The sequence below is a fragment of the Astatotilapia calliptera genome, chromosome 1 (assembly GCF_900246225.1).
Source record: "Astatotilapia calliptera chromosome 1, fAstCal1.2, whole genome shotgun sequence".
Classification (NCBI taxonomy): domain Eukaryota; kingdom Metazoa; phylum Chordata; class Actinopteri; order Cichliformes; family Cichlidae; genus Astatotilapia; species Astatotilapia calliptera.
The window spans coordinates 25,433,058-25,459,199 of NC_039302.1; the positions used below are offsets into that span (position 1 = coordinate 25,433,058).

The 26,142-nt window shown below is 40.4% G+C and overlaps 1 protein-coding gene across 7 annotated transcripts; it reads left to right on the forward strand.

Moving 5' to 3' along the window:
• The first annotated feature begins 2,856 nt into the window (after positions 1 to 2,856).
• greb1 (growth regulating estrogen receptor binding 1) lies at positions 2,857 to 26,142 on the forward strand. Of its 7 annotated transcripts, none has more exons than XM_026171562.1 (34): positions 2,857 to 2,916; positions 9,842 to 10,002; positions 10,169 to 10,249; positions 10,699 to 10,875; positions 11,052 to 11,234; positions 12,791 to 12,883; positions 13,182 to 13,304; positions 14,285 to 14,446; positions 14,581 to 14,703; positions 16,483 to 16,668; positions 16,800 to 16,936; positions 17,184 to 17,460; positions 17,559 to 17,687; positions 17,767 to 17,964; positions 18,053 to 18,250; positions 18,366 to 18,549; positions 18,704 to 18,887; positions 19,000 to 19,136; positions 19,255 to 19,606; positions 19,726 to 19,841; positions 20,041 to 20,246; positions 20,383 to 20,935; positions 21,110 to 21,266; positions 21,359 to 21,461; positions 21,630 to 21,785; positions 21,944 to 22,080; positions 22,176 to 22,337; positions 22,982 to 23,186; positions 23,694 to 23,856; positions 23,977 to 24,095; positions 24,632 to 24,864; positions 25,025 to 25,225; positions 25,385 to 25,523; positions 25,903 to 26,142. In XM_026171562.1, exons 2-34 carry the CDS (start codon positions 9,849 to 9,851, stop codon positions 26,064 to 26,066), a joined length of 5,892 nt encoding a protein of 1,963 aa, XP_026027347.1. In that variant the 5' UTR covers positions 2,857 to 2,916; positions 9,842 to 9,848; the 3' UTR covers positions 26,067 to 26,142. The 7 variants fall into 7 exon arrangements, with proteins under 7 accessions (XP_026027347.1, XP_026027356.1, XP_026027371.1 ...); XM_026171571.1 differs by lacking the exon at positions 2,857 to 2,916 and adding an exon at positions 2,968 to 3,035; XM_026171586.1 differs by lacking the exon at positions 2,857 to 2,916 and adding an exon at positions 3,080 to 3,102.

Below are 26,142 nucleotides of genomic sequence, written 5' to 3' on the forward strand. Positions count from 1 at the left end.
GACCCTGCTATACTATCCTGAAGAAGACTGAGAGAATGCAAGACTCAACACAGCTGACTTCATACATCCAGAAAAAAGAAGACAAAAAGTTAAGAGAGTAGATGTGACAAAGTGAGGAGAGCACCAAAGAGAGATGGTGACCGGTAACTGGGGAAAGAACATGCTTTTCACCTGCTCCTCCTGTCCCATCAGCTGCCCCTCGCTGTGCGGGACATGTAGGATATGCTTGGAGATATGTGTATGTGCATTCGCAGATGTGTTACCTTTCTTACACTGTGTGTGCATCACGCATTAAGGTGTGTGTGCAGCTGTGCCCTCTCCCTGGTGCGTAAAAAACGTCCATTAATTGAATTCCCCCTAATTTCCCGTCAGCCTTGCCTTGCAGAGCGAGACGCCTGCCTGCCAGCCGCGCAAAGCCACACTTCAGGTATGGTGGATAATGGAGGATGACATTTCTGTCCCACCATGCCTGGGGGCAGCATGTGATACATGGCTTCCTCTATGAAGGTTAAACTCAGCTAACCTGCCTTTGGCGTTTCATTACCCACTTGTTAAATACTCTTTTGGTAATAAAATGATTAAAAATTTTATTGCTTCTCTCAAATGAGGCCTCTTTTCAAAGGGATTTAATGACTTTAGAGATGGATATGAGTGTGTGTGTGTGTGTGTGTGTGTGTTTGTGAGGGTGTAGTCTATGTGTGCATGCAAGCATGTATGTGTGTGTGTGTGTGTATCCAGACAAGTGCATCTCCAGTTAGGCACGACCAGTGTGTAAAAACCTAATGAGAGTGATATGCTTTACAGCGAAACCACCATTATTCTCAACCAAACGACCTGGGCCGTCATTATGTGTAAAGTAGCAATACCTTTTCCCTCTGCTAGGGCACATTCAAATAGACATGTTTTACATACAGCTCAGTCTGTGAAGCGAAGTGAAGTATTTATACTAAAATGAATGGGCCTGACTATTTTTACATCACAAGTTAAGCACCGTGGCTATAGCAACGGGACATAAAATATTATATTCAACCCATTAACAGGAACTACAAGCCTTGCCTAGGCCAATATGGCTCCACAGCGACTTAGCAAATCATCATACCTAGTGTCATTTTGGCTGTAAAATTAGCAGTAAAGGGACTTGAGAAACTGATCTCAAAAATCCAATAAACCAGTTTCTTAAGGTCTGAGTCACAAAGTACAAGTTAGTGGGGAGTCTGTTTTAAGGCCACCCAAAATTTAAAAAGAAAACAAAATCAATTAAATTTGGATGTTTCATTTACTGAGTTAATGTTAAAGCATAATTTGTCGTGTATCTGTCAGACAGTGCTGACAGAAAGTCTAGAGCCTTTTAATGTGACTTCTTCTCTTTTACTATCAATAAAATGTCTCCTTTTTGTCTTATAAAATTATTAATTGCTTCAAGGAAGCCTTTATAGTTTTTCTTAAGGGCTTTCCCAGCTCAGCCTGGTTCCCTGTAGCAGCTTTGGGTCCCAATCATTTTTGTTGGGTTTCATTGTTGTACCGCTGCTGCCCTCACAGGACCTCTACACACACAAACACACAGACACACACTTAATAAATGGCCGGGTCCCCCTCCCTGGGGCCAGAGGAGTCGGTGCTGGCCGGTTCATCTGATATATCATGGCAGCCCACTTCGCTCTGCTCCACTGGACCCTGTCCAACACCTGTTCTCCCATCAGGGGATGTTGTGTTGGCGTGGCATGGTTATGCCACTGTACAGATTGGCACTGCCCAGTTGGGGTAGTAGAACGATGAAGTATGAGAATCCCTGTGACAAAATATAAACTGTAATCAGCAGGGAGGATAACATGGGAAAATTTTTATGTCTTTTACAAATATCTGGATTTTTTTAAGTATCCCTGCACATTATTTTAGCAAATGAATCACACCACTGACTTTCATTTTGAGGTTGGTGTGTAATATGGCATTTATTTCATCTGTTATACCAAATGATAAATTAATATTTCACAAAAGTGATTGAGGTATGATATGATCTAGATTTATTTGTCACATGAAGAATGCATAACGTTTGCATTTGCACCTGAGATATACAAATATTTGTACATTTTTAGATTTGATATTGTTTTTAGAATTATTTACATAAGACCTGCCTCTAAGCTGTTACTGATAGAAATTCTGTGCAAAACTTAGAAACAAAAATGACACCCCAATGCAGCAGCACCCAAAGGACTGATTCAAGCTCCTATCTACAGCATAACACAGCCACAGCTGCATTTGCTGTGACTGTGCTCCCTAAATGGGTTCTATGGGACCAACAAAGCTATCCTTATGAGACAAATAAAAATATTACTTCTGTCACATGAAGTTTTACTTCTTAAGCGCCGAGACTTAATGTGTCATAGGGGAATATGGTGGGGGAATAATGATGAATGAGAAATGAGTATTTGTGCTGCTGTGTAGGTGGGTTTTCTTTTGTTTGGCATGCTCTTTTCCCACATGGACACTACTACCCATGTTGATGAAAGCAAAGAGAGTGGTCACCTGATGCACAGTTTTCTTTTTTTACTCTCAGAACAGAGTTCTTTTTTTTTTTCCTGCACATCATACTCACTTACTTCACTTGTTTAAAGGAAACAAGCAATATTCAACTGCAGGAAATTTAAAATCTGGAGCATTTGTTTCATTCACTGGCTGTACGATGTGGTTTTTATTTTATTATTTATTTTGAGATAAATATGAGTATGTTTAAAAAACACAGTTCCAATCATCTTTGATTAACGTGCATTATTAGCAGTATTCCTGGGTCCTCTCATGCTTCACACTATAAGCTCATTTTTATTCCACTGGAGGGCGACAGAGATCTATCAAATGACTGCTGTGTGAGCCTCAAACGTTAACGTTCAATAGCCGAACTGTAAGAGAAGAAAGTTAGGTGTAAGTAGTACACTTTTGCATTTGCGCTTTTTTTTTTTCAAACTAATAAAGGAACGTTATTTATCGGGGAAGCTTATTTTTTGCAGTGGCTCAGGAGCGATTAAATTACTAATCAGAAGGTAGGTGGTTCGATCCCCAGGCCTCCACATTAAAGTTTTGAGGAGCAAGATGCTGAACGCCTAAAAGGTAGACTTCTTTTAGTGAATTTATCTGAGACACGGTTAAGGGTTTTGCGGAGTGTTTAGTGTAAAATTATATGCGAATGACAGTGAATCTAAAAAATGCAGTAATTTTTTGGAGCCTAATGTCGTTTTTTATTCTAACCTCTAGAACAGGGCTGCCCAATCCCAGTCCTCGAGAGCTACTATCCTGCAGCTTTTAGATGCATCCCTACTCCAACACAGCTGAATCAAATGGTTTGATTACCTCTTCAGCATGCCATCATGTTTGGCAAAGGCCTGATAACAAGCCATTCATTTGATTCGGGTGTGTGGGAAGAAGGATGCATCTAAAAGCTGCAGGACGGTAGCTCTCGAGGACCGGGATTGGGCACCCCTGCTCTAGAACCAGCATACATATTCTTGAGAAAATGTAATTTTGACTATGTCCTAGTGACCAATTGCAGCACCATGTCGTGAAAACTGACGTTAATAATCAAAGTAATGTGATTCATTGAGATGTCAAACGTTGATATTTTTGGTGAATTAAAGAGTCTTGAAGCATCAAATAAATAGCAGTACCTATAATAGATATGCATCTACTTGCTTTTTGTGTTTTCGTTGGCACAGTCATTGGTCCACTAAATTCTTCCTAATACAGGAGAGACGATTTTTCGTGCTCAACTGAATCCATTTTCTCAACCGTTTTATCCTGTTTCATAATTTTCTTTCCCTTGAGGTCTGATTCTCTCAAAAGCGGGTAAAAACTTTGAGGCGAAAGGGGGTTAATTGAGGTAAAAACCATTCAGTCTCTTCCTTGTTCACTTTGCATGGCTGTACCATTGGAGTATTTTCTTTATCACCACGATTCTATTTTTTTTTTAGTGTAAATTTGGGTTGTTTGTTTTTTTTCTTTGAAACTTCAGAGATGATTCATTGGTTGTCGAAATGTTTACAAGGCTGACTAATTATTTAATCGCTAGCTAGGAGAAAGAGAGAACGAGGGGGAAAAAATTCCCATCTAAACATTTTGAACCATTTTCTTTTTTTTCAGGGGAGCTCATTGTGTGACAAATAACTTTTGCAAAAAAAAATCCCCACAGCTTTACTGTTGTCCGCTCCTTATAATAATAATAATAATAATAATAATAATAATAATACAGTAACAGAGCAATGGTATCTTGTTGCTTTTGAAGAAAAAGATACATGAATTAGGGTTTAAAAAAAAAAAAAAGGCAAGCGCTCGCAGTCGGACTGTACCATTGTTGAGGAGAGAGGGGGAGGGGGGACCTTTCCACGCGGAGGATCAGAGGTGATGACACGCGCGATCAGTCCCGCTGTAGTCTCTCGCACCGGAGACATGGTGACACAACACCAGATCAGCTTGCAGGCTTTTCTTGAAGAGTAGTTGCTCGATTTTTCTCGCTGAATCGTAGAGGTAAGTGCGCCCAGTAGCCAGTTCATTTTTTGGTGTAATTTCTGTAGGCATGACACATTATCTTTTTGGGTTTCTTGCTGATGAAAAACATTCTCTGCCAGCTCGGTTGTAGATGATGTTGTAGTGATCACTGCGAGCAGAGTGGGTATGAGCTGTGGCGCTGTGTCTTGACTGTTTGCTTGAAACCCCCGTGGTGTATGTGCCTTTAACCTTTTACGTTTGTATTTATTTAATAGTGAGGGACAGCTGTCTATGTAACATAGGATTTAGGTTGGCAGCGGAAGAACATATATATATATATATATATATATATATATTAGTATATACATTGGGTGAATGTGCAGTAGTAGCAGCAAGCAGGTGAATTCTGTACATTAATATGAATAGACATCTGACTATTTTACAGGATTAGTTATGTTTGCTAGTGCAGATAGTTTGTTAGTTTGTCCCCATCTCCTACTGTACCAACGTAATGAAAAAGTTTCTCATAAGGTTAGTTTGACTAATTAAATAAAGTTTAATTTGGGCTGCAGTTTGTAAGATGAACTAATAATGATGCCTACTTGTTGAGACATTTATACTCCTGTTATGTTACTTTGTTTATTATCTATGTAGATGTGTCAACAGATCATGTGTTGTCTTGAAAATTGCCTATTTTTCTCTTCTATTAGGTCCTTAAACACAGTGGTTACAGCCTGTACATCAATCTTTTTGTGTCATGAAAATTTATTTCATGTTAGGTGTAATGTGTAGCTAAACTCAATTTTTGATACAGAGTAAATAACACAAATAATATTTGGGTAATGAGACCCTTTTTAGTCACGTTGTAAGCCATCCTGCAGCTAAACTGTTTTACATCGTAAGGTGCAGGTTCATACTGATTTTGCATGCATGTAGACAACACAAGTTTCCCTGGAGTCATGCATGATAGAGAGAACAGAAGAAACAAAAACTGCTGAAGGACGCTGAGTGAGATAGCGAAGCAGCAGGCGTAGCAGACACTGAAAATTCAGGGAGTTGGAGCTTTGTAGTCCCTTCCAGCTATTTATTTTTGTGCACAAACTCCAACAGATGTATTGTGTACTGTATGTTGTCAGATGCAATGTTGTGTTTTATTATAAAATTGATGTACATGTAGGCATGCTCAGAAAGAAACATCAGTGAAAAATCGCTGATTTTCAGTGATTGGATATCTTTGTGTTGGCAAAGGCGAGTGGTTGGCTGAGTGGCTTCCCAGTGCAATGTGTGGATGGCTGCTTGAATGGCTGGCTGAAGAGTTGCCTGACCAGTTGGCCAGTTGGCTCCCTTACCATCGATTCAGTGTCAGCTGAGCAAAGTGTGAATGAAAGCATTTACTGTGGGTCAGTGGTCAGTTATGGACCTATCAAAAGGTCCGCTTGTGTGTTTTTGTGTGTGTATTATTGACTTCCCCTTACATATGTGGCAGGCTTTGGCTCAGTGCTCACAGAGCATCTGCAAAGCTGGAGGCTTTTTTTTCTTTTCCATTTCTGCTGTTTGGTGCCGAAAGACATGCTGTACTGACCAGCTGACCGTGCTCGACATTCCTTTGCCTTATCGTCTTATCTCTCTCACACAGTCACATGCACAATTAGCTGAATATATGTATATGACCAACAGTGTTAACAGGATCATTAACAGGAACTGTTATGTAATGGTATCGTATGTGTTTGGCTATGTCTTACTTCTAGGAACACTTTTTTTTTTTCAAATCCATGAGGTAAATAATTAAATATAAAGCTGAGGACATGTTTCAAGGTTAGGTTCCAGTTAGGCAATTAAAAGTTGAATTTAGAGTTAGTCTTCAGAAAGGTAATGTACATTAATATAATGTCCTCTGAAGTCAAAGATTTATGGCTGTATATTTGCGGTGTGTGGAGACTGCAACCCTTCATGTCTGACTGAACATAAAGAAAGAAAAGCTACTGCATGTGTTTGTGTGTGGCTGGTATGTGTGCCTGGCCAACGGAGAAAGAGCCTGGGGTTCTTATCTGACCTCCCCGGGATGACCTTTCACCCCTCAAGACAAGCCTTTTGTGTCAGCTGAGCTAGAGCCTATGAGAGAGCATGCGCGAGTGCCTACATGTGCGTGTGTGTGTGACTGTGCATGTTTGTGCATATGTGTATAAGAAGTATAAGCCACATCAAAGCCTTAGCTAAACATTGTTATCTAAACCCCCCTTTGACCTCACGGTCATGAGACGTCTCTCAATCAAATTCATCCATGCCCTCAAAAGTCAGCATGTGCATGAAAGTTTGCATATATTAGCAAGTAGGGACTCACGAGATGTGTGCTGTGTGTTGTTGTTGTTGTTGTTTTTTTTCATTAAAAAAAGAAAATAAACAAATCGAGCTCATCTTCTTCATTTGTTATTTAAAGGCAGCTACATCCATTTATTTAAAAGTGTTGAAGTTCTCAATATAAATGTACTGGTGGCAAAGTGCAGTGTGTGGATTGCGTGGTGCTCAGAGCTTTGGGAGGATCCTAACTGCAGGTTTGTATGTGTGAGGTGCTGTGTTTGAAGCCAGCAGTGGGAACAGGGTCCAAGAGGTCATAAACCACCACAATAGTGCCTCTCTCCCCAGGGTGAAACAGAGGCAGAAAGAGAAGAAGGGAAGGGTGGTGGGGGGTGGTGGTGACTTGAAAGGATCTCCCACTTCCATGCCAAGGAGAGAGGAAGGTGGGGGAGATGGGAGGAGAAAAGATCAACAAAGCTTCCTTAAAAGTTTTAGTTCAGAGATAATTTCTGTCATCTCGGCTGCATGTCTTCCTTCATGTGTAAGTGATCTCTGTTTTGCTTGGAACATGTAGTAAAAAGAATTAATTTAGGACCTATAACAGTAAGAGTACAGAAGTAATATAATAGAATGTAACTGAATAAATAGCACTAGACTATTTGTCCTTTACCTAGGTATTTTACACTCATACTCGAGTACATTTCAGAAACAGCTTCAAAGATGAGGTTTCCTCATCCCATTAAGAAATGTATTTATTCCTTTTTATATAGAAACTACGATAAACTCCCTTTTGCAACTGTAAACTGCATTGTCACAAAATCGTGACAACAAAATGTTTCTGAGCTAATAAAAAGGGGACTGTTTAGAGATATTTGGTACTCTTTTTACAAACATTCAATGATCTTCTAGCATGTGATGCATTGCTATACTGAAAAGTATGCAGCTTGATCAAAAGTGGCTGAAACAAAAGCATCTACAACAGTAAAATGCATTAATGCTGCAGTAATGTTCCTGCTAATTCTTAGCAAGATTTTGCATTGTGTTGGCACTTTTACTTAAGTAAAGAATCTGCATCATGTCTTCCTCCTTAGTTGTGCAGCTAGAGATTAAAGATGAGGGCATTTTTATTGAACAATACAAGTCCCAGAAGAAGATTACTGTCAGTGCTTTGTATGCTTTGAGAGTGTCCCATAACAATATGTGAAGAAAATCTCTCTTTGAAGTGATAGCACAAGGAACCACTTTTTATTAACAAGTAGCTACAAAACCACACCACACAGCTCAAGGGAAAGCCAATTCTGTTTCCTTAGATTGACAGCATTTGCCTATTTGAAGTTTAGGATTTTGGTTAAGATTCAGTAAAAGGTGGAGTACACCTCTCTGCTTTAATCTGCTTTCCCTTCCATTTCCCTCCCCACAGTCTCTTTCTGTGGTTGTAAAAAGATCAGACTGCGCTTTGGTAGAAGGTGTGATTACTTCCTCTCAGTCCCGACTGTGTTATGACAGGGCTTTTTGTCTTCTGCTCTCTACAAGACGGTGCAAGGCATTAAAAGCCAGCTCTGCTACTTTACATATGAAAGTGTGGAAGCAGAAGGTTGACTGGTAAGGTATGTGTATGGGAAATGTGAGAGAGAGGACGTGTGTCTCTTTCCAACAAGTGTTTCAAGATGAGAAAATAAAACTGAAATCAAGAGAAGACTTGTCCCAGTAATAGATAGATAGATAGATAGATAGATAGATAGATAGATGTTTAGGGAAAAGTTTAACCAGGTTTAACTTTTGTAAAGATATTAAACTCTTTAAAGGTCAGTTAAGTAAATGAATACAGCAGTTTTTATTATAAATGGCAGTTCATGTCAGTTTAAGTTAAAGACGATTTGTTTAAGCTGAAATTACAGAAAACTGAGACCGAAAACTAACATCTGTTACTCATTAATCCATATACCACGATATTTAAAACTGGATGTCATATTTTGGCTTTTAAAGATTTTGTACATGAGCCTCATGGTTTAGAGAACCATAGTGTAAGGTACTTACTCAGCTTTAAGGCTGTAATCTGACATGCAAGCCTTTAAAAAGAAATTAATCTACCCTTCAGGTTTCTGACTATTTGGTTCGTGTACCCAGGTTTGCCAGTCAGTAATGTGCAGCTTGTGTGGGTCTGTGCTTGTAGCAGCTAGTATATGAGCACTCAGAGGTTTGGAGGAGGGGGATTAAGTTGGTGTTTACTGTTCAGCCTTGTTTTTTTCTTGTTTTTTTTTTTTTTCTCCCCCTGTGTTGAATCAGTTTGTTCTCTCTGCAGCACATTTGGTTCTGACAGAAGTCTTTTATGAAAATACTCAGTGTTTTATTACATTTTGTATTATTATGTAATTGACTTTTTTTTAAAAAAAAAAAAAAAGAAAAACAGACTCATCTGTTTTAGAGTAGAGAAGCGAAACGAAGCAGGGAGAGAGCGGAGAGAGAGCGAGAGAGAGATGCACTAGAGCAGAAAGGAGAAAAACAGAGGGAGGGAGTAGCGTCTAGGTCAGGGTGCCCTGACACTGTCAGAGCAGCTGATTTTATATCATGCTGTCTGGACAGATTCCATCCACCAGTAACCACTGTTTAGACGTGTGTGCGCATGTGTGTGTGTGTGTGTGTGTGTGTGTTTCTCCCTGTGCTTCTTTGTGACTAGATGTGTTTCTGATTATTTGTGTGTGTGTGTGTGTGTGTGTGTGTGTGTGTGTGTGCTACTTCAAAATCAATTCTACCTTAAAAGGAGGCCTTTTAACTATTTATGATAAATAAGACTTGAATGTCACCTTTGTAGGCTTTGTGTGTGCTTGAAACATGCACCTGGACCAAAGATTAAAAAAAATATAACATACCGGTAGCTATTTTTTTAAGAAGTCCTGAAATCCTCTTCCTCTGAAATCATCTTCCATAGAAACCACAAACATCACAGAACTTCTATGTGGTCTTTTTCCCATCTTGCAGTTTCTTTTTCTAAAGTAACTAAAAAAAATACCATTAGCATGGACAAATTGTCCTGTACTGTCCATCACAAGATAAGGTCACTTTGTTTTTACAGGACATCAATGGGGAACTCTTATGCAGGCCAGCTGCGGACCACACGTTTTGAGGAGGTCCTCCATAACTCCATTGAGGCTTCACTGAGGTCGGACACGATAATACCCCGACCTGTCTTCTCACAGTTATACCTTGAGACAGAGCAGCCACTGGCACGTGACGGTGGGTTTTATGGATGGTCATGAGAAATGATATTTTGAACAACACAAGGGTTTGATGACTTTCTGATGTTCAGCTGAATCTCAGTTTCTTTAGTTTTTATTTTCCTGTCACGTTTTTTATGCTGAAAATGTAAAGATTTTGGTTGTGCTTCAAACATGCTAAACAGATGAAGATGGCTCAGAGTCTAATAGTCCTCCGATACCCTACCAGATGAAGCCCCCACCTGAGGGATGCTGCACCACTGACGGTTTGTATACATACACATAAACACCATATAAAACCAATAAACATACACTCTCAGGAATACATGTGCAAGATAGTGACTATAAATAGGATTCGGAGCTGGAACAGTGACAAGGAGATGTACCTTTTAGGCGTTACGTCCTCTGTGAATGCGTTGTACATGATGGGTGAAGTAATGGAGAAAAAATCAGGATTTGTACCTACTCTTGAGTTGAGCTGTCTTCTGTGTCTCATTTTGTATTCACTCTTTAATAAAAATAAATACAATAAAAATGTACTACTCATTAATTAATTTTCTTGACCACTTATCCAATTAAGGGATGTGTGTGTGCAGAATCTGTTCCAGCTGTCATCGGATGAAGCGCAGGTTACACCCTGGACTGTCAATCACAAGGCACACTGCCCTTTCATTTACTGAAAAGCACTTTTCTGTCCTGATTTTCCACTCCACAGGCTTTTGTCAAGCAGGCAAGGACCTTCGCTTGTCCTCCCTTGCTTCTGATCCCTTGGATGTACCCCCTGGGTTCATGTTGGTTGGAGTAAAGTCTCCTTCTCTTCCTGAGAACCTGCTGGTCTGCGCTGTGGACCGCCGCTTCCTGCCAGACGAACGGGGTCGTTACGCACTGTTGGGTGAGGGAGAAGACTGAAACAGGAAATTGTTGTTAACAAAAAATCAGCTGAAAGAGGAAAATAAAGAGTGCATTTGTGCCATTCAGTTGTGTGAATGTAGGGATACGCAAAAAATACTTTTTATTTTCTATACTTTTTATTGTAATAATTTTTTTTCATTTTGGTACCCCCAACAGGTTTCTCAGGAAACTGTATGGGCTGTGGAGAGAAAGGTTTCCGCTATTTCACAGAGTTCTCCAATCACATTAACCTGAAGCTCAACACCCAGCCCAAGAAACAGAAGCACTTGAAGTACTATCTGTACCGAAACAGCCAGGGCTTGCTCGTCAGAGGAGCTCCCATCTGTTGGAGGGGAAATGGTAAGAGGTGCACACATGTTAATGTAGTCAGACAGTTAAGTTGACTTCCTGATTGTAGCACAAACACCGATTTATTCAATTGTAGTGACTAAACACTGTAGGTCACAGATGTGCATAAACGTCTTTTTTCAAGAAACATTTGTCTTTGATCAGATTTAGATTCAGCAATTACTGGTGTCCATCTTCTGCATTAAATAGGATTCACATAAAGAAAAACATAAAGCACGGGGCAGAACCTAGATCTGCCTTGAAATATAGTTTACCATTTTCCAGCAGTTTATAGATGAGCCCTATCCCCTCTTAAACATAAGTGCTCAGAATAAAAAGTGGACTGTTAAAAGCATCATGATGCAGTAAAGATAAAAGGTGCTCTCTGCTGTTTTAATTTGTGGTCTTTTGTATTTATTTTTAAACAGGTAGTAGTCCATTGAATAAAATAAATTGCTCTTGATATGTTTTTTTTTTTTTTTTTTTTTACTACTCCGCTCAAATTAAAGACAGGGAATGAAAAACATTGCCACTAAATGATGGTTTCATTGACAGATTAATTAACTTTATGAGAAGGTCTCAAGGTCTGATTTTATTTTGAAAATCCTTCTCTGTATATTTCAGTTAGCATTGTTAGGACAAAAAAAACAAAACACCCAATGCTTGTTTTAGTGTAAACAATGACTAAACTCTCACAGCTAATGCTGTAGCTTAGTCATGTACATATACAGCATTGTGTTTTTTTTATTTTTATTCATTTAACATCCAAAAGCAAATCATATTCAAAATAATTATCCATTGTGTAGAATCTTTGGCTCATGTATTCCCAACCAAGTGAATAAGTAGTAAAGCCATAAGTGCAAGTGAGAGGTCATACTGGAGAGCGTAGACTGTAGACAGAGGCATAATAGTTTACTGATGAACTTTTATGAAGTGAAAGCGCTTGTGTTTTTTCATGATTTGTTAATCCTGAAGTTTAGGAGTAAAATGTGAGACTTATTTTAAAAACAAAAATCGGAGCTCGGGGTATGTATTGCTGCAATATTACCAGTCAAGAAATCTCTTAATGCTCGTTTTCAAAGCACGAAGGAGTGTTGATATTAAGAAGTGTGGAATATATATGTTGTTCTCATGGATGAAGCTCTTTTCCTATTTGCTTATTGTTTAATAATAAACCAAACTAGGTTAAACCCAGTGACGGAAGTTCATGTGTTTGGCTGGTTAAGTAAGTTATCGTCATCGTTCCCCACAAACGTCTCCAGGACCGTCGCGTTTTTACTCGATACTGTTTTTAATCTTTTCTGCTACATGGTTTTCTGATGCGCTTGTAACTCTCACTGACTGCTTATTAGTATGCCTTCCTCCCTGAGCCCAGTTTTAAGAAGGATGCCATTATTATTATGCCGTCTGGATAACTTTGCTGAACTTTCAGACCATGACTGGAACACTTTGTCTTCCCATGAACCTCGCACACCTGCACATTGATGCATACACACATTTAAAGCTAGCCGTTACAGCAGCTTGTTGCTGCGTTTCTGTCTCAGTGGTGATATTTTTTTCCATATCAGATGGCAGGATGAGACAGTTGGGACCCACCCTCTCAGAAGGCCAATCGACACCAGATGAACAGCCGCCAAATCAAGCATTGAGCCAGCCATCAGGTAACAAACAATACAGAGATAAGCTCCAGGAAAGACAAGTTGATTCTTGGGTTCCTTTTTGGTTTTTTGTCATCATTTTTTGTTTGTATTAAAAAAGATTTAATGTCTTATTTAAACACAAGGCTGCTCAGGGTTATTGGCACGTCAAAAATTTGTAAACAGACAATCTGTATTTTGCTTAAATGAGCAAAAGTGAAGAGTGAATGCAATTATTACAGAAATAGTTTCAATGAAAAGTTTCATTCATTACTGTTGATTATTTTGACTCAACTTTGTTCTTTGTCTCTGCTAATGGCAGCTTCACATACGGAGGCACAAACAGCTGACGTCTCCCACACTCTGATAAATGACAACCAGGCTGTTCCCTCCAACACTCAGCCGCCTTTAAATCAGTCAGGGCCTGGAAGACCCTCAGCTACAGGTACACTGTGCACTCCGGTGACTTCTGCAGTTTATTCCAGTTGGTTTAAAGGCTTACAGATGATATTTTGTTTAAAGGGGTTTTGGTTATGCTACAAATCTAATATCTCATAAAGTAGTTGCATACACAGCTTATGTAATGTGTTGCAGAATTTTTTTAATTTGCTGTTTTAACCTGATCTCTTGGCTTCTGTGTGCATGTAAACACAGTGAGTTTTGTGTCTATTGTCACTGACCCCCTCCCAAGGGTCCTCTCACCTCTCAAAGCAGAGCTCCTGCCTCCATTAGTCAAAACACTGTGTGTGAGTGTGTGTGTGTGTGTGTGTGTGTGTGTGTTATAACACCCCTGCTATACAGACGCCAGCCAGCTGCATTGTCTGCAGAGGGATGTCTTTTGTTTTCCCTGCTTTCATTTGCCAGCACTTCAGGCACTAAATTTCTACATCCCCTTTTTCTGTCTGTCTTTCTCCCGCCCTCTGCTTCAGTCTGTCACCTCTATAAACCAAGGTTGTAAAATACCCCGTCTCATCTTCTTTTTCCTGCTTTCTCTCTTATTGAAAAGCTTCCTTCCTGTCAGTGTTGTTTTTTCATGGTCCTTTTAACAAGTGGGCCTTTTATGTGTCCCCCATATTACAGTATTACAACAGAAACTGAAGAGGAAAAGACAGGTTGATGCATGACTAAGATGCAATTCTTTTTCCTTTTCTTTTTTTTGTTGGATTAACCAAAATCACAGATGTTCTGTTGGTTTGTTGACCAAGATTACTCGATGTTTTACAGAAAATCAATCCTAAAACAACCTGAGTTGTAGAAAAAAATCTAATTTAACAAATTAACTGTCAAAACATGCAGGAGAAGTAGAGTTTGCGCATCTGGAAAAAATGAGAAATGGTGCAATTTAAAGATTTAAATCTAATTATATTCCAGTTGAGTGTGTCAAGCTCAATAAGCTTTTTCTTTTTCTTTTTATTCATCTTTCAGGGGTACATGTAAATACTGGGCCTCCCAAAAAGAGGCACAAGGGCTGGTCACCTGAATCGTCTACCAGCAGTCTGCCTGAGAGCACAGCGAAAACGCCACCATCTTCATTGGCCTCATCAACTTTATCAGTGTCCTCTGTCGCCACCAACGGCTCCAGAGCAGGTACAATCAGGAAAAAAAGACTATATTTTACTTCTACTATGACTCTATAAACGTATCAACAAGACAGTTGTGTGTTGTATGATCTTCTTGTGTGTTTTTCTGTCTAAATATTTGTATTTTCCTTCTGTATGCAGAGACTACAGCCCAACAGGGTTCATCACAGTGGATCTCAACACCGCTTTCTCCTCCAGAGGTGCCAGTAATAGTTCCGGATCAGCTGCTGCAAACCTGCAGACTGCAACCTGTCATTTTCAAAGGTTAGAAATTTGAGTGAGAGCTACTCTACCTTACTAAGGCTGGAATTGTGCTCACACTTGGTCAACTGTGGATGCCATGAATGTGTGGTAGTTCCTATATTATTTATTTTAGTCTGCCTGGATAAAATGATATGCTGGTGTCCTTGTAGTGTAGGTACTGCAGTGTCACAATAAACTGGAGGACATGCAGATGTCTGCAAGGAGCTTACCTCTGATGATGCAATCAATGTCACTCAGACCCAAGCAGGTCCTCGCGGACTCATGGATTAGGAATGTGTTGCACTTGAGTAAGAGAACATGCTGTTAGGTTTCACAAGATTATTTGGATTTGTGACAGTCCACATCCAGCTTGTATTTCATCATAATTTTCCATTCAGCTGAACTCAGCTTTTCTTACGGGTGAGTTATTTTTAGTCAAAGGCTAGTTTAGCTTGCCCCTCCTCGTGGATCAGAGCCCAGCCAACACCTGATGGTGTTGGTCAGCCTCCCCTCCACCCTTTTAGCCCCTTTCTGTTTTCTGTAAACTTAACTTTGTGTTTTCACTAAATTTTCCTAACCTATCTGCCCTTCACCACGCCAGCCAACATCTTACCACCTGTTGTTTTTTAAATATTTGGTTCCTTCCGTCACAGTATTTCCATCCAAGTCTTCCAGTCTGCCAAAAAGTAAGACTGAGGTTGTGAGTTAAGTATGATGAATCAACAGCTGGAGCCTTCTTGTGGGTGCTGGAGCAGTAAATTAGTTGAAATAACAGGCGGTGATGCAGGACAACACCAGTATTGACATGCCCGAGGTAGAGGTGAGAGAGTCTGCTATGTAAATAGATAAATTGGTCCAGTTTAGTCTGTGTGAGGCCAAAGAGTACGAGGTGCCTGCCTAAACCAGCTTACAGACTTCACTGTGTTAACTGAAGAAAAATACAAATACATAGGTCACCTATGTCTCTTTTTTCCTTTTTTCTTGCATTCAGTTTTTGCCTTTTCTGCACCAACAACTTTATTCATTTGCATTTGTCTGTTAATGTATTACTTCAGAAAATGCTTACTTTTTTACATACATACAAGCCTTTAAGACATAAAGACTCATAAGACCTTTATTTTACTAATTATAAATTATTACAAAACTGAGGTTATTGTACTCGACCCTAAAAATCTTTCTTCATGCATTCATTACTTCTGTGTAGGGCTATTGTAATTCATGATTATCAGGTTGCTCTAAAAACACCCTGAAACATCTTCAGTTGATCCAGATACCCTCTCTACTTTTAAGATGAGTCTTAAAACTTTCCTTTTTGATAAAACTTATAGTTGTGACCCTGAACCATCCCTTAGTTATGCTGCAATAAGCTTTGGGTACTGGGGGACTTCCCAGCACTTCACTCATCATAAACCCTCTTTGTGTTTATACACCACTACTGTATTAAACCATTCAGAGATTATACTCTGGCTCTGTCTTTTGTCCTGTCTCTGTCTGAGCTCTTCTCTGGACAGCTGCCCCTCCCTGAGACTTTTTCTGCTGGAGTTTACTTCCTGTTAAAAAGGAGTTTTTCCTTCCTGTGATTGCTCATAGGGGGATTTGTTTTTGAAGTTTCTTTCTAATATTGTTGGGTTTTTCACTACAATATCAAGCAACCTGAGACAACTGTTGTGAATTGTATCTAAATAAAACTGAATTACATTTTTTTCCATCCTATTTCCAGCTGAGTTTCATTCTCCCTCATTCCCCGTTATGTCTATATTTTTCTTTATTTTATCTGTGCACTGCTTTTAATGTGTGCAGGTCATGGCCCTCTTCCTCAGCTGACTGGCAATGTAAGTGATGTACTTGTCAGTTCTCTACTTCAGAGCTGTTATCTGAGCTCACAAACACTACCCAGAGTCTACCAGCACTATGGGCCATCACCCATTCAACCACTGTCCACTGAGATGCAGATTCTGCTCACTGTCTATTACCTTGTTCAGCTTGGTAAGTATGCAATCTTTATTTCAGAAACACGCTGTTGTAGTAAACAGTTCATCAAAACTGTGGCTTTTTTACTTGCTAAACTGTTTTAAATGAATAAATGTTAAGTTTTGTTTCTCACCTCTATTTCCAAGGGTCTGACCAGGTGCCTCTGGTTGAGGACTTGGAACAAATATTCATGAGATCCTGGAGGGAGTCCCACCTCAGTGAGATCAGACAGTACCATCAACCTCAAACAACTGGAACCCCAGGGAGGCACTATGGCATAGAGGTCAGATGCTGCAAGAAATAAAATAAAAAATAAAAAAAATTTTATACATCTATATTTGAATTTAGGAGACTTTAAGGTACATATCTACAGGGCTTTTTAAACACTTCATAACACCACAGCTTTCTTTTCAGCTGTTTAGTACAGTGAAGCAAATATTAATAACTTTTTCATGCAAAATATTTGAGAAAAAAGAGAGAAAACATAATGACAATAAATTAACAAAGTTTTCGTCTTACTCTGTCTCCAGATCCCCCCTGTATTGCCTGGGCTCCCCCAGTATCTGTCTTTGCCCTCACAAAGCCCACAACCCTTGACCCCCAGCCAGCTTCCCTGGCTTGCCCAGCTGGCTGCATCATCTTATGGTGAGGGCGTGGTAGTGTTGGGGAAGGATGTAGGATCTTTGACTCAAGGCCTCCACCTAACTTTCAGCAGGTTAATGGAAGGACGGCTTGAAAACACCAACTATGTGGTCATCATTGTCACTGCTCCAGGACAGGAAACACAGTCCTGTGTGGTAGTTACAGGTGGGATCTGTATTTTTAATGTATGCCTTTTATACTGTATGTGAAAAATGTGGTCTTTATCGTCTTTGTGTATTTTATTGTATTGTATTGTATTGTAGGTAAGCACCAGTGTCGTGCCTTGGCAGAGAGTATGTTCTCTCCCAGTCAGGGTCTGAAAGAAATTGCCCATCAGCTCTCCACTGGTGTTGCACAAGAACTCATCCACTACTGCAATTCCCTCGGACAAGGTGTGTCTCTCTATCTGTGACCTGTTGCTCTGTTTTAGTGATTGTTTCCTAACTTGTTGTGCGGCTTTATGTTTTGCAGATGGTGATATAGATTCCCTTCTGGACAATGCCATTCTGGACAGCAGTGAGCCATCTCCTTTATCTAGCTGCCAAGAATCAGCTGAGGAGAGGAGTAATAAAAGTCCCATAGTCACACACAGTCCAAAGGACTCACATGCACACCTTTCAAAAGACAGCCCAAAAGACACAGCTTCAGGTCCCAAAGACACCTGTTCAGGTAAAGCACACATGACTTAGTGGATACAGTAAGTGGATACATCAGAGTCAAGTGACATGGCCTAAAATTTGTTTTTGTATTTGTGTAGAATACTCTGTTGATTGGCGAGAGGTGCGTCCCATCCAGCTGGCAGTGGCTAGAAAGCTGTTGTCCCATGTTTGTGCTATAGCCGACTCCAGCACACAGAACCTGGACCTTGGCTCCTTTGACAGGGTCAGCTTCCTCATCCTTGTACCGCCCTCTGAGGTTACATTTCAGCAGACTATTCTCCACCTCTGGAGTTCTGGTTAGTCACATAAGTCTTTTGCCAGCAATCGTGTTCATGGTTCTTCATTAATCAAAAGAATCTGAATTAATGTGTTTATTCCTATATATATTGTGTTTTCCTCTGTATTTGTCAGGTGTTCTGCAGGAGCTTGGCAGTTTAGACCAGGCATGTGTTTCTCACAGAGAGGCTGAACGTTATGTGGTCAAGATGGACCACAGCGCTCAGGCACGTATTGACAGCCTGATCCGGGAAGCACACAGTAACTCGTACACACTTTACATCCTGGTCCACGACCATGCCCACTGGGATATTAGCAGGTTTGTGTGCAAAGTAAAAAGAAAAATGTAATGATTATTGTTTTCAGTTGTCATTGTTTTAACAGTATCAGAACTGGTACAACAAGAGCAAATCGAGTGTGTTTACTCAGTCTCTTTGGATCTCTTCCCTTTTGTCCCTCTTTAACACTCTCAGTGCAACCTACAGCAGCTCAGATAGTGGTTTGGGTCTTGTGGACCAACTGTTAAACTCCCGACAAGTCAGAGATGCTACAAACATCCTGATTCTGCACGTCACTTCGTTTCCCTTTGCTCTTCAGACACAATGCACCCGCATCAGTCCCTACAACGAGATCCACTGGCCGTCTGCATTTAGTAATGTAAGATTTAATTTTCTATGTGATTGGTACTCTCTTTTAGTGTAACATTTTTAGACTAGCAATGCCTATATGTTCACACAAGTGGCTAAATCTGTTGGCTGTGTGTATACAGGATGTGGACCTGTATCATGAGAGGACACGGTACTTTGGTGTGTCAGAGCTTTTGGAGTCGACTCATTCAGGGAACAGCCTGCCTCTGATGCGTTATGATTCCTCATTTGAAAGCATGGCAGCTACCTTGGAAGAAAGGTTGTGCACTCACATGTGTTAAATCAACATAAACACTGTATGATTAAAAAAGGAGTTTTAAAATGATATCAAGAACACAGCAAGAAGGCTTTATGATCTTTCTGTCTCTGATTTCCAGGTTTCCAAAGCTGCACAGTGCTGTGATCCGGACCACAGTTTTGATCCAGCACTACTGTGTTGCTCTGATGGCTGTGTCTGGAAGGTTCAACCGTTCCCACAATCTCCAAAAACACACTTCAGTGGAGACCATGGAAATTGTACAGTCACTGGTCAATGCTGCACAGCAGTGTCCGGCCCATCATGGTCACATGGTACTAGTGCGAATCCCCTCTTTGGCTCTGGCAGCGTGGGCCCACCAACGGCTGTCCAGAGTGAGGAAGCAGCTGGGTTTGGAGGAGAATTTCGAAATAATACTGGGGAATCCCAAGCAAGCTCTGAGTATTGGACAGTCCTTTACAGATCAGATCAAGGTGGGGTAGTAATTCTTCAGAAATATGTTATATATGATTTCACCTGCAGAGAACTACAAAAGATTCTCAGATACTTTGAAAGCTGCATGTAGTCTGATTTGTCCTTCTGTTTCATGTAGAAATGGTTGAAGATCCAGGATGCTGACTGGGTTCCTTGTACCTACTTGGAGCTGGAAGCCCTCCCTTGCATCCTGATCCTTTCAGGGGCTGAGCCATTAGGAGAGTCACTTCCCAGGTATGCTTACTTGAATTTTATTCATCCCTCCCTGATTTTTCACATGACAGTATTTACCTTTGTTCTAGTGTTAGTGTTACTTTCTGTTTTGGCCTTGACAGATTAAAAAGGTATAACCCCACATTTTCTTGCATCACAGCCAAAAAAGCTGTCATAGTTGTAATTTTGAGTTTAAACAAAGGGGTCGTTCTTTCAACAGGTCCCTAAAGTACTGTGACCTTCGAGTGATAAGCTGCTCATACCTACAGCGTACCACGCTTGAACAAGAGTTGGGACTGGCTGCTTATCTAGTGAAGAAAGAGTCACGACCACCACAAAACCTTGGATCAGGAAGTGACCTGCTCGAAAGCGATGCTGAAAAACTCAGTAGTACTGACAACGAAGAGGAGGAAGGACAAGATAATGGTAAGATTTCACAAAAACTATATTTCATATCTAAAGAGATAGATAAACTCATTTTGTTTGGGAAAATGATAAATGCTTCTTTTTTTTTTTTTTAAAGAAAACATGCTATATATTTTCTTCTTCCTGGTATTTTCAGGGGAGCCCAGCCAGCCACTCCAGGCATGCCCAGATAGTGGAGCTCTGGATCTTAACCCTGCTCAAAGCGCCACCTCTCCAAGTGTTGAGAAGGTGGCCTTGGATGCCCCACAGTCTTCCTCACAGTCACAGACTCATCTTCAGCCACAGTGCTCCTCTCAGTCTTTTCCATGTCCCCAAACTGCACCAGAATCCCAAACGCAACCTTATGCTCCATGTTATTCGCAGTCTCAGCAGATCTCCCAGCTGCAGTCCCAGACTCAAATTCAGCTGTTATCTCAAACAAATTCTCAACCTTACCTTCAAATGCCCCCACAACAACCGTTACTTTCCCAGATGCAAATACGCTCTAAATCAACATCATCGGGCTCGTCCTCTCCGCGAGCCTCCTCGCCTGATCCGAGCTGCTCCTGGGCACGGGGAGCGAGTCGGCCACCTTCTGTGCTCCTGCCTCGTGCCCTCTACAACGTCATCACTGCAAGTGACAGCAGCGGGCTTCCACGATGTACTTCATTCCTGCCACACATGTCTGTTGCATGGGCAAGCAGTTTCAGGTAGGGGACATATACAACAATTTATAACACATATGTGCGTATATTTCCATGTTTTTCATATGAACATTGAGCATATAGAACAGCGATACTGAAAGTGAAAGAGTCTAAAAAATATTCCACAGTAATATTTTGTGAGTCAAAATATATACAACCAATCTTGTATTTTGTGTGCAGGCCTTTACTGAGTAAAATGATGACATGTACAGAGCAGTCACTTTATTATCGTCAGTGGACGGTCCCTCGCTCGTGCCACATGGACAGCAGCAATCGCACAGAAGGCCGAAGTGACAACTTCCACCCTCGCAGGTTGCTGCTCAGTGGCCCCCCACAGGTGAGTTCTGTTTTTATTCGTTTTATTCAAACTCGAGCATATGTTGTACTTTATATTCACATTATTTTATCTTTGTTGTTTACCGACATCAGGTGGGTAAGACAGGAGCATACCTGCACTTCCTGGGCATTCTGTCGCGCATGCTGATCAGACTGATGGAGGTGGATATCTACGATGAAGAAGACATCAACTGCAGTCAGTGCATTTCCTGTAGCTTTCACCAGTTTTTAGATTCTTATGTTACTGTTTTTGCCGCTGCTTGGATCATAAAATCATATCTGTCAGTATTTATTAAGTAATCAGTACAGATTGTACATAAACCTGTTTTCAATGTATTCATTTGTAAATGTTTTGTATCTTCAGATTCCCAGACAGAGGAAGTGCAGTACCATCCAGCCAGTGCTCCCTGGCCCAACCCAGAGATTGCGAGGACGATGCCTTTCGACTACACCATCCACGACTCCAAATATGATGACATCAGCACCATATACTGCCCTGGATATAAACCGAACTCTGAAGGTAAGTAAAGCTGGAAAAAACTTGATCTATTTATCAATATATTAACACAAAGCCAAAACTATATGTGCATAGTATGAATATTACCTGTAGCTGTGCTACCTGTTACTTTTGTATTTTGTTTTTTGGTCCTTATCTGCCTTTGGTTGTTTGTTCTCCAGGAAATCCTGTGCGACAGGAAGATGTGTACCTACGTCGGCGGACAGCTAGGATAAAGTTGTCTAAGTATGCAGCCTACAACACATATCATCACTGCGAACAGTGTCATCAATACCTGGGCTTCAACTCTAGATACCAGGTCAGGACAGTACATGCAAGCAGACAGAGTTAAAAAATCGCACTCAAACTGTCTTTGACATGTGAACATGACAGTTGTCTCTACTCATAATTTAGATGTGCGAGTCAACACTGCATGCTTTCACATTCACTCATCTACTGCTTGGGGAAGAGATCCAGCTCTACTTCATCATCCCAAAGTCTAAAGAGCAATACTTCAGCTTCAGCCAACCCGGAGGCCAACTGGAGAGCATGCGGCTGCCGCTCACTTCTGACTGGGTGTGTTCTTGATCATTTAACTTGATCATTGAAAATAAATGTTCCCCTTTCTGTTCACCTCACATCAAGAAAAAGGTGGTAATTATAATAGAGAAGTAGAATTTAGAAGAAGAAGTTTTGTGTGTCAAGATTTAAAAGGAATTCTTTGCCTTATCTGCTTCCATGAACATTTTCATCCGCTGTTTTTGTTGACTATTTCTGTGAACAGATTTGTGGGGTTTGCCACAGTGCAACACCCAGGTGGTTCCACTAGGTGGTGCAATTAGCTTAGCAATTGCTAAAATTGTCCCACCAGCCCAGCAGTTCTTATTTGTTTTCACAAAATTATGCAAACAAAAGATTCGGGTTTGAGAAAGTATTGTTTGAAATTACAAGATTTGTTTCTTGCATCAGTCAGAAATGCTCTGATCTGTGACTATTTCCTGGACTTTAAATAGAGTTTAAATTCAACATAATCTATATATTTTTTTAATAAAATCCTGGGGTATCCTGAGGACGCTGTTAGTATAGCCTGCATGCATTATTTTAATTTATTTTTCCACATAGTAATACAGAATTTTATTAATGAAATTCACGTTAAAAATAACAATTTTCTTTTTATTAGCATTATTTTTATTTTATTTATTTTCCCCCTTCTTTCCCAGAGCCCAGACTGCATCAAGAGTCCAATCTTCACCCCAACCACCGGCCGTCACGAGCACGGTCTGTTTAACCTGTACCACGCCATGGATGGAGCCTCTCATCTGCATATCCTGGTGGTCAAAGAATATGAGATGGCCGTCTACAAAAAGTACTGGCCCAACCACATCATGCTGGTGCTGCCCACTGTCTTCAATGGTGCTGGAATAGGTATTTTACTCATGTTAGTAATAAGTAAACTGTTATCCATAGTCTTCCATAATCTGGAGGGTCGACAGTTAGTTTACCCCCAATAAATGGGAGGATTTTATCCTGGATGATGAAGCCCATGCTGTGTAAAATCTATGATGCAGATCAATCAACTGTGGGGACTTCTTATGGAATAAGGCTGTAGTCAAAAGTGTCTTCTTCATCACCATTTTGGTGGACTTATTCTTATATAGCTGCTTTCTACTCAGCTTGAGCACTTAAAGCACTTTATGCGACTTGCCTCATTCACCCATTGACACAGCTTCACACAAGCCCTTTTTTCTAGGCCCAAGTGCTCTTAATCTATAGCATTCATACGGATGCATGGCGAGCAACTTGGGGTTGCTATCTTACCCAAGAATACCTTAGCATGCAGACTGGAGCAGCCAGGGATTGAACCACCAAGCCTCCAAGTATTCTCAGCGACAGTCAACCCAAGTTTTAAAGTTTTTTTTAACCAACTCGCAGGTGCTGCTCACTTCCTGATTAAAGAGCTTTCCTATCACAACTTGGAGCTGGAACGCAGCCGACGTTTGGAGGGAGGGGGTCCAGCAGGTGATGTCTGGCCTTTCATCATCCTGGCTGATGACTCCTGTGTTATGTGGAACACAGTAGACCTAGAAGCACGCAAGTACATAGTGACAGATTATTTACAACATAATTCATTGTATGAGTTAAAGGACTTGTTGTTTGTTGTTTTATTTTCTGGTTTGATTTAACACAACCAGTGTTTGATTTCTGTTTTACTTAGTGGCCCACTAGAGCACGCTGTGTCACTGAAACAGGTGCTACAGCACATGGAGGCCTGTCCAGACCTATCTTACTATGGTCTATGTGGCATCAGGAAGTGGAGCAGCCGTGCGCTGACAGGTCAGTGGTGACCATAGCAGTAGAGATGCACCGACTGTAATATTTTCTTTTTTCTGATTTTTTTTCCTATGACCAGCTGATACTGATTTTTGGCAATTTCTTTTTTTTTTTTTCTAAGCGCTATAACTGATATTATATACATGCAAAAATCAATTTTTCTTCATTGAAAAATATTCTTTTCATAATAAATAATTAAACTTTATAATATCTGCCAATTTGCAGTACATTACAGGTTCTTGGTCTCTCTTAAACAACTGAAAATAAAGTAAAAAGAGAAGAAGGGGTAAAGGTCAATGGGTGCACCCAACTTTACTTGATGTATTTTACCTCACCAAAAGCAGGTGTAGCAGATTGTTTATAAGAAAACAAATCACAGTTGCTTCCATTATTTCCCCGCATTTTTCTAACTTAATCCTGCAAACAAACTTACTGATCAGAGATTATTTTTTTCACATAAAAAAGCAACTATTTAAAATAAGTTGTTTGTGCCTTCAAATAATATTTATGGTAACTTTTTTCCCTTTGTATTAAACCAGGTAATGTACTGCGGGAACCCTTCTCTCGAGGTCATCTCCATGACTTCTTCCTCCTCAATGTTGACCGGAGTCAGAATGTCCAGTATGACCAGAACCGCTTCACCTGTCATGACGTCGATTTCACTCTGAGGCTGCACAGTGCCGGGCTGCTTGTCTGCAGGTTCAACAACTTCAGTGTCATGAAGAAGCAGATCGCCATTGGAGGATACAGAACATTTATTATCAAGACAAAGGTATCGTCCACAGTCAGCAAAATCAAAACATAAACTAGCAATCATAAACTGGGCAACAGATAGTCATTGATATTTTTTTCCTTGTCATTCTGCAATTACATAAAAAAAAACGTATTACTTTCACAAGCTATTGTTAATAAGCAAAGAATTTTGTCTCCAGATGACAGATGTTCCCACCTCTGTGAGCCCCTCACAGTACATCTGTGCCCCAGACAGTAAGCACCTTTTCTTGGCTACACCAGCTCAGCTCCTTCTGGAAAAATATCTCCAGCACAACAGCCATAAACTGTTTCCACTCAGCACCAAGAACTACACGCACCCTGTACTGTCTGTGGACTGCTACCTTAACCTGGGACCTGAGGTATACAGACACACACACTCCACATCTACACATACATGTAGACATGGTTTTAAAAAGAAATTACACAAATAAGAAATTCTAATATCATAATATCATAATATCTAATATTATATTTCAACATACACTTCATAAAGACTCTAATCTTCTTGCTTCCTGTAGGTGACTGTGTGTTTTGTGAGTTCCAGACCTCATTCTGTGAACATCAGTACAGCAGGGTTGCTGTTCAGCGGCCTCCTCCTTTGTTTTGCAGACTCCTTTGTGACTCCCGGGTTCCTCAAGAAGTTCACCTTCCTTAAAGGTGCAGCAGCAGACCAAATGTAGACAATAAGCATGTCTGTTACAGGTGACTCATTTAAGAAGAAGTCAAAGCAGTGTGCAGTGTAGAATTTGGAGCGGATTGATATCATTCTGAATATCAGACCAGCAATCTTCTTCACTTCTACTTAAGTAAACAAATACCAGTAAAGCTAGAACAGTTATAATTTACATTAAGTCCCACAAAATAAGAGCAAATTAGTCAGTAGTTATCACTTTATATTGATCAAAGAAAAAAAGGGAATAAAGATCAGGAAAGTACTTCAAAAAGGTGAAGCCATGCTCTCGTTGTTGTAATTATTTCTTGCTCTGTGTCACTGTTGTTAAAGAGTGTCGCTCTCCCTCCTGTCTGCTTGCTTTAGGTGCAACTCTGTGTGTCATCAGCGCAGATCGTAGCTCGCTGAGGGAGACGGTGGGCAGGTTGGAGCTGGAAGAAGAGTGGAGGTTTAGGCTCAGTGATGAGTTCCAGACTGCCAATGCCAAAGAGGACCGGCCGCTCTTCTTCCTGACTGGAAAACACATATAACTGAAGCAGATGTGCACTTTTGGCTTGTCGTAGACAGGACTGAAATTACTAATTGTCAAACAGAACAAAAACAGGA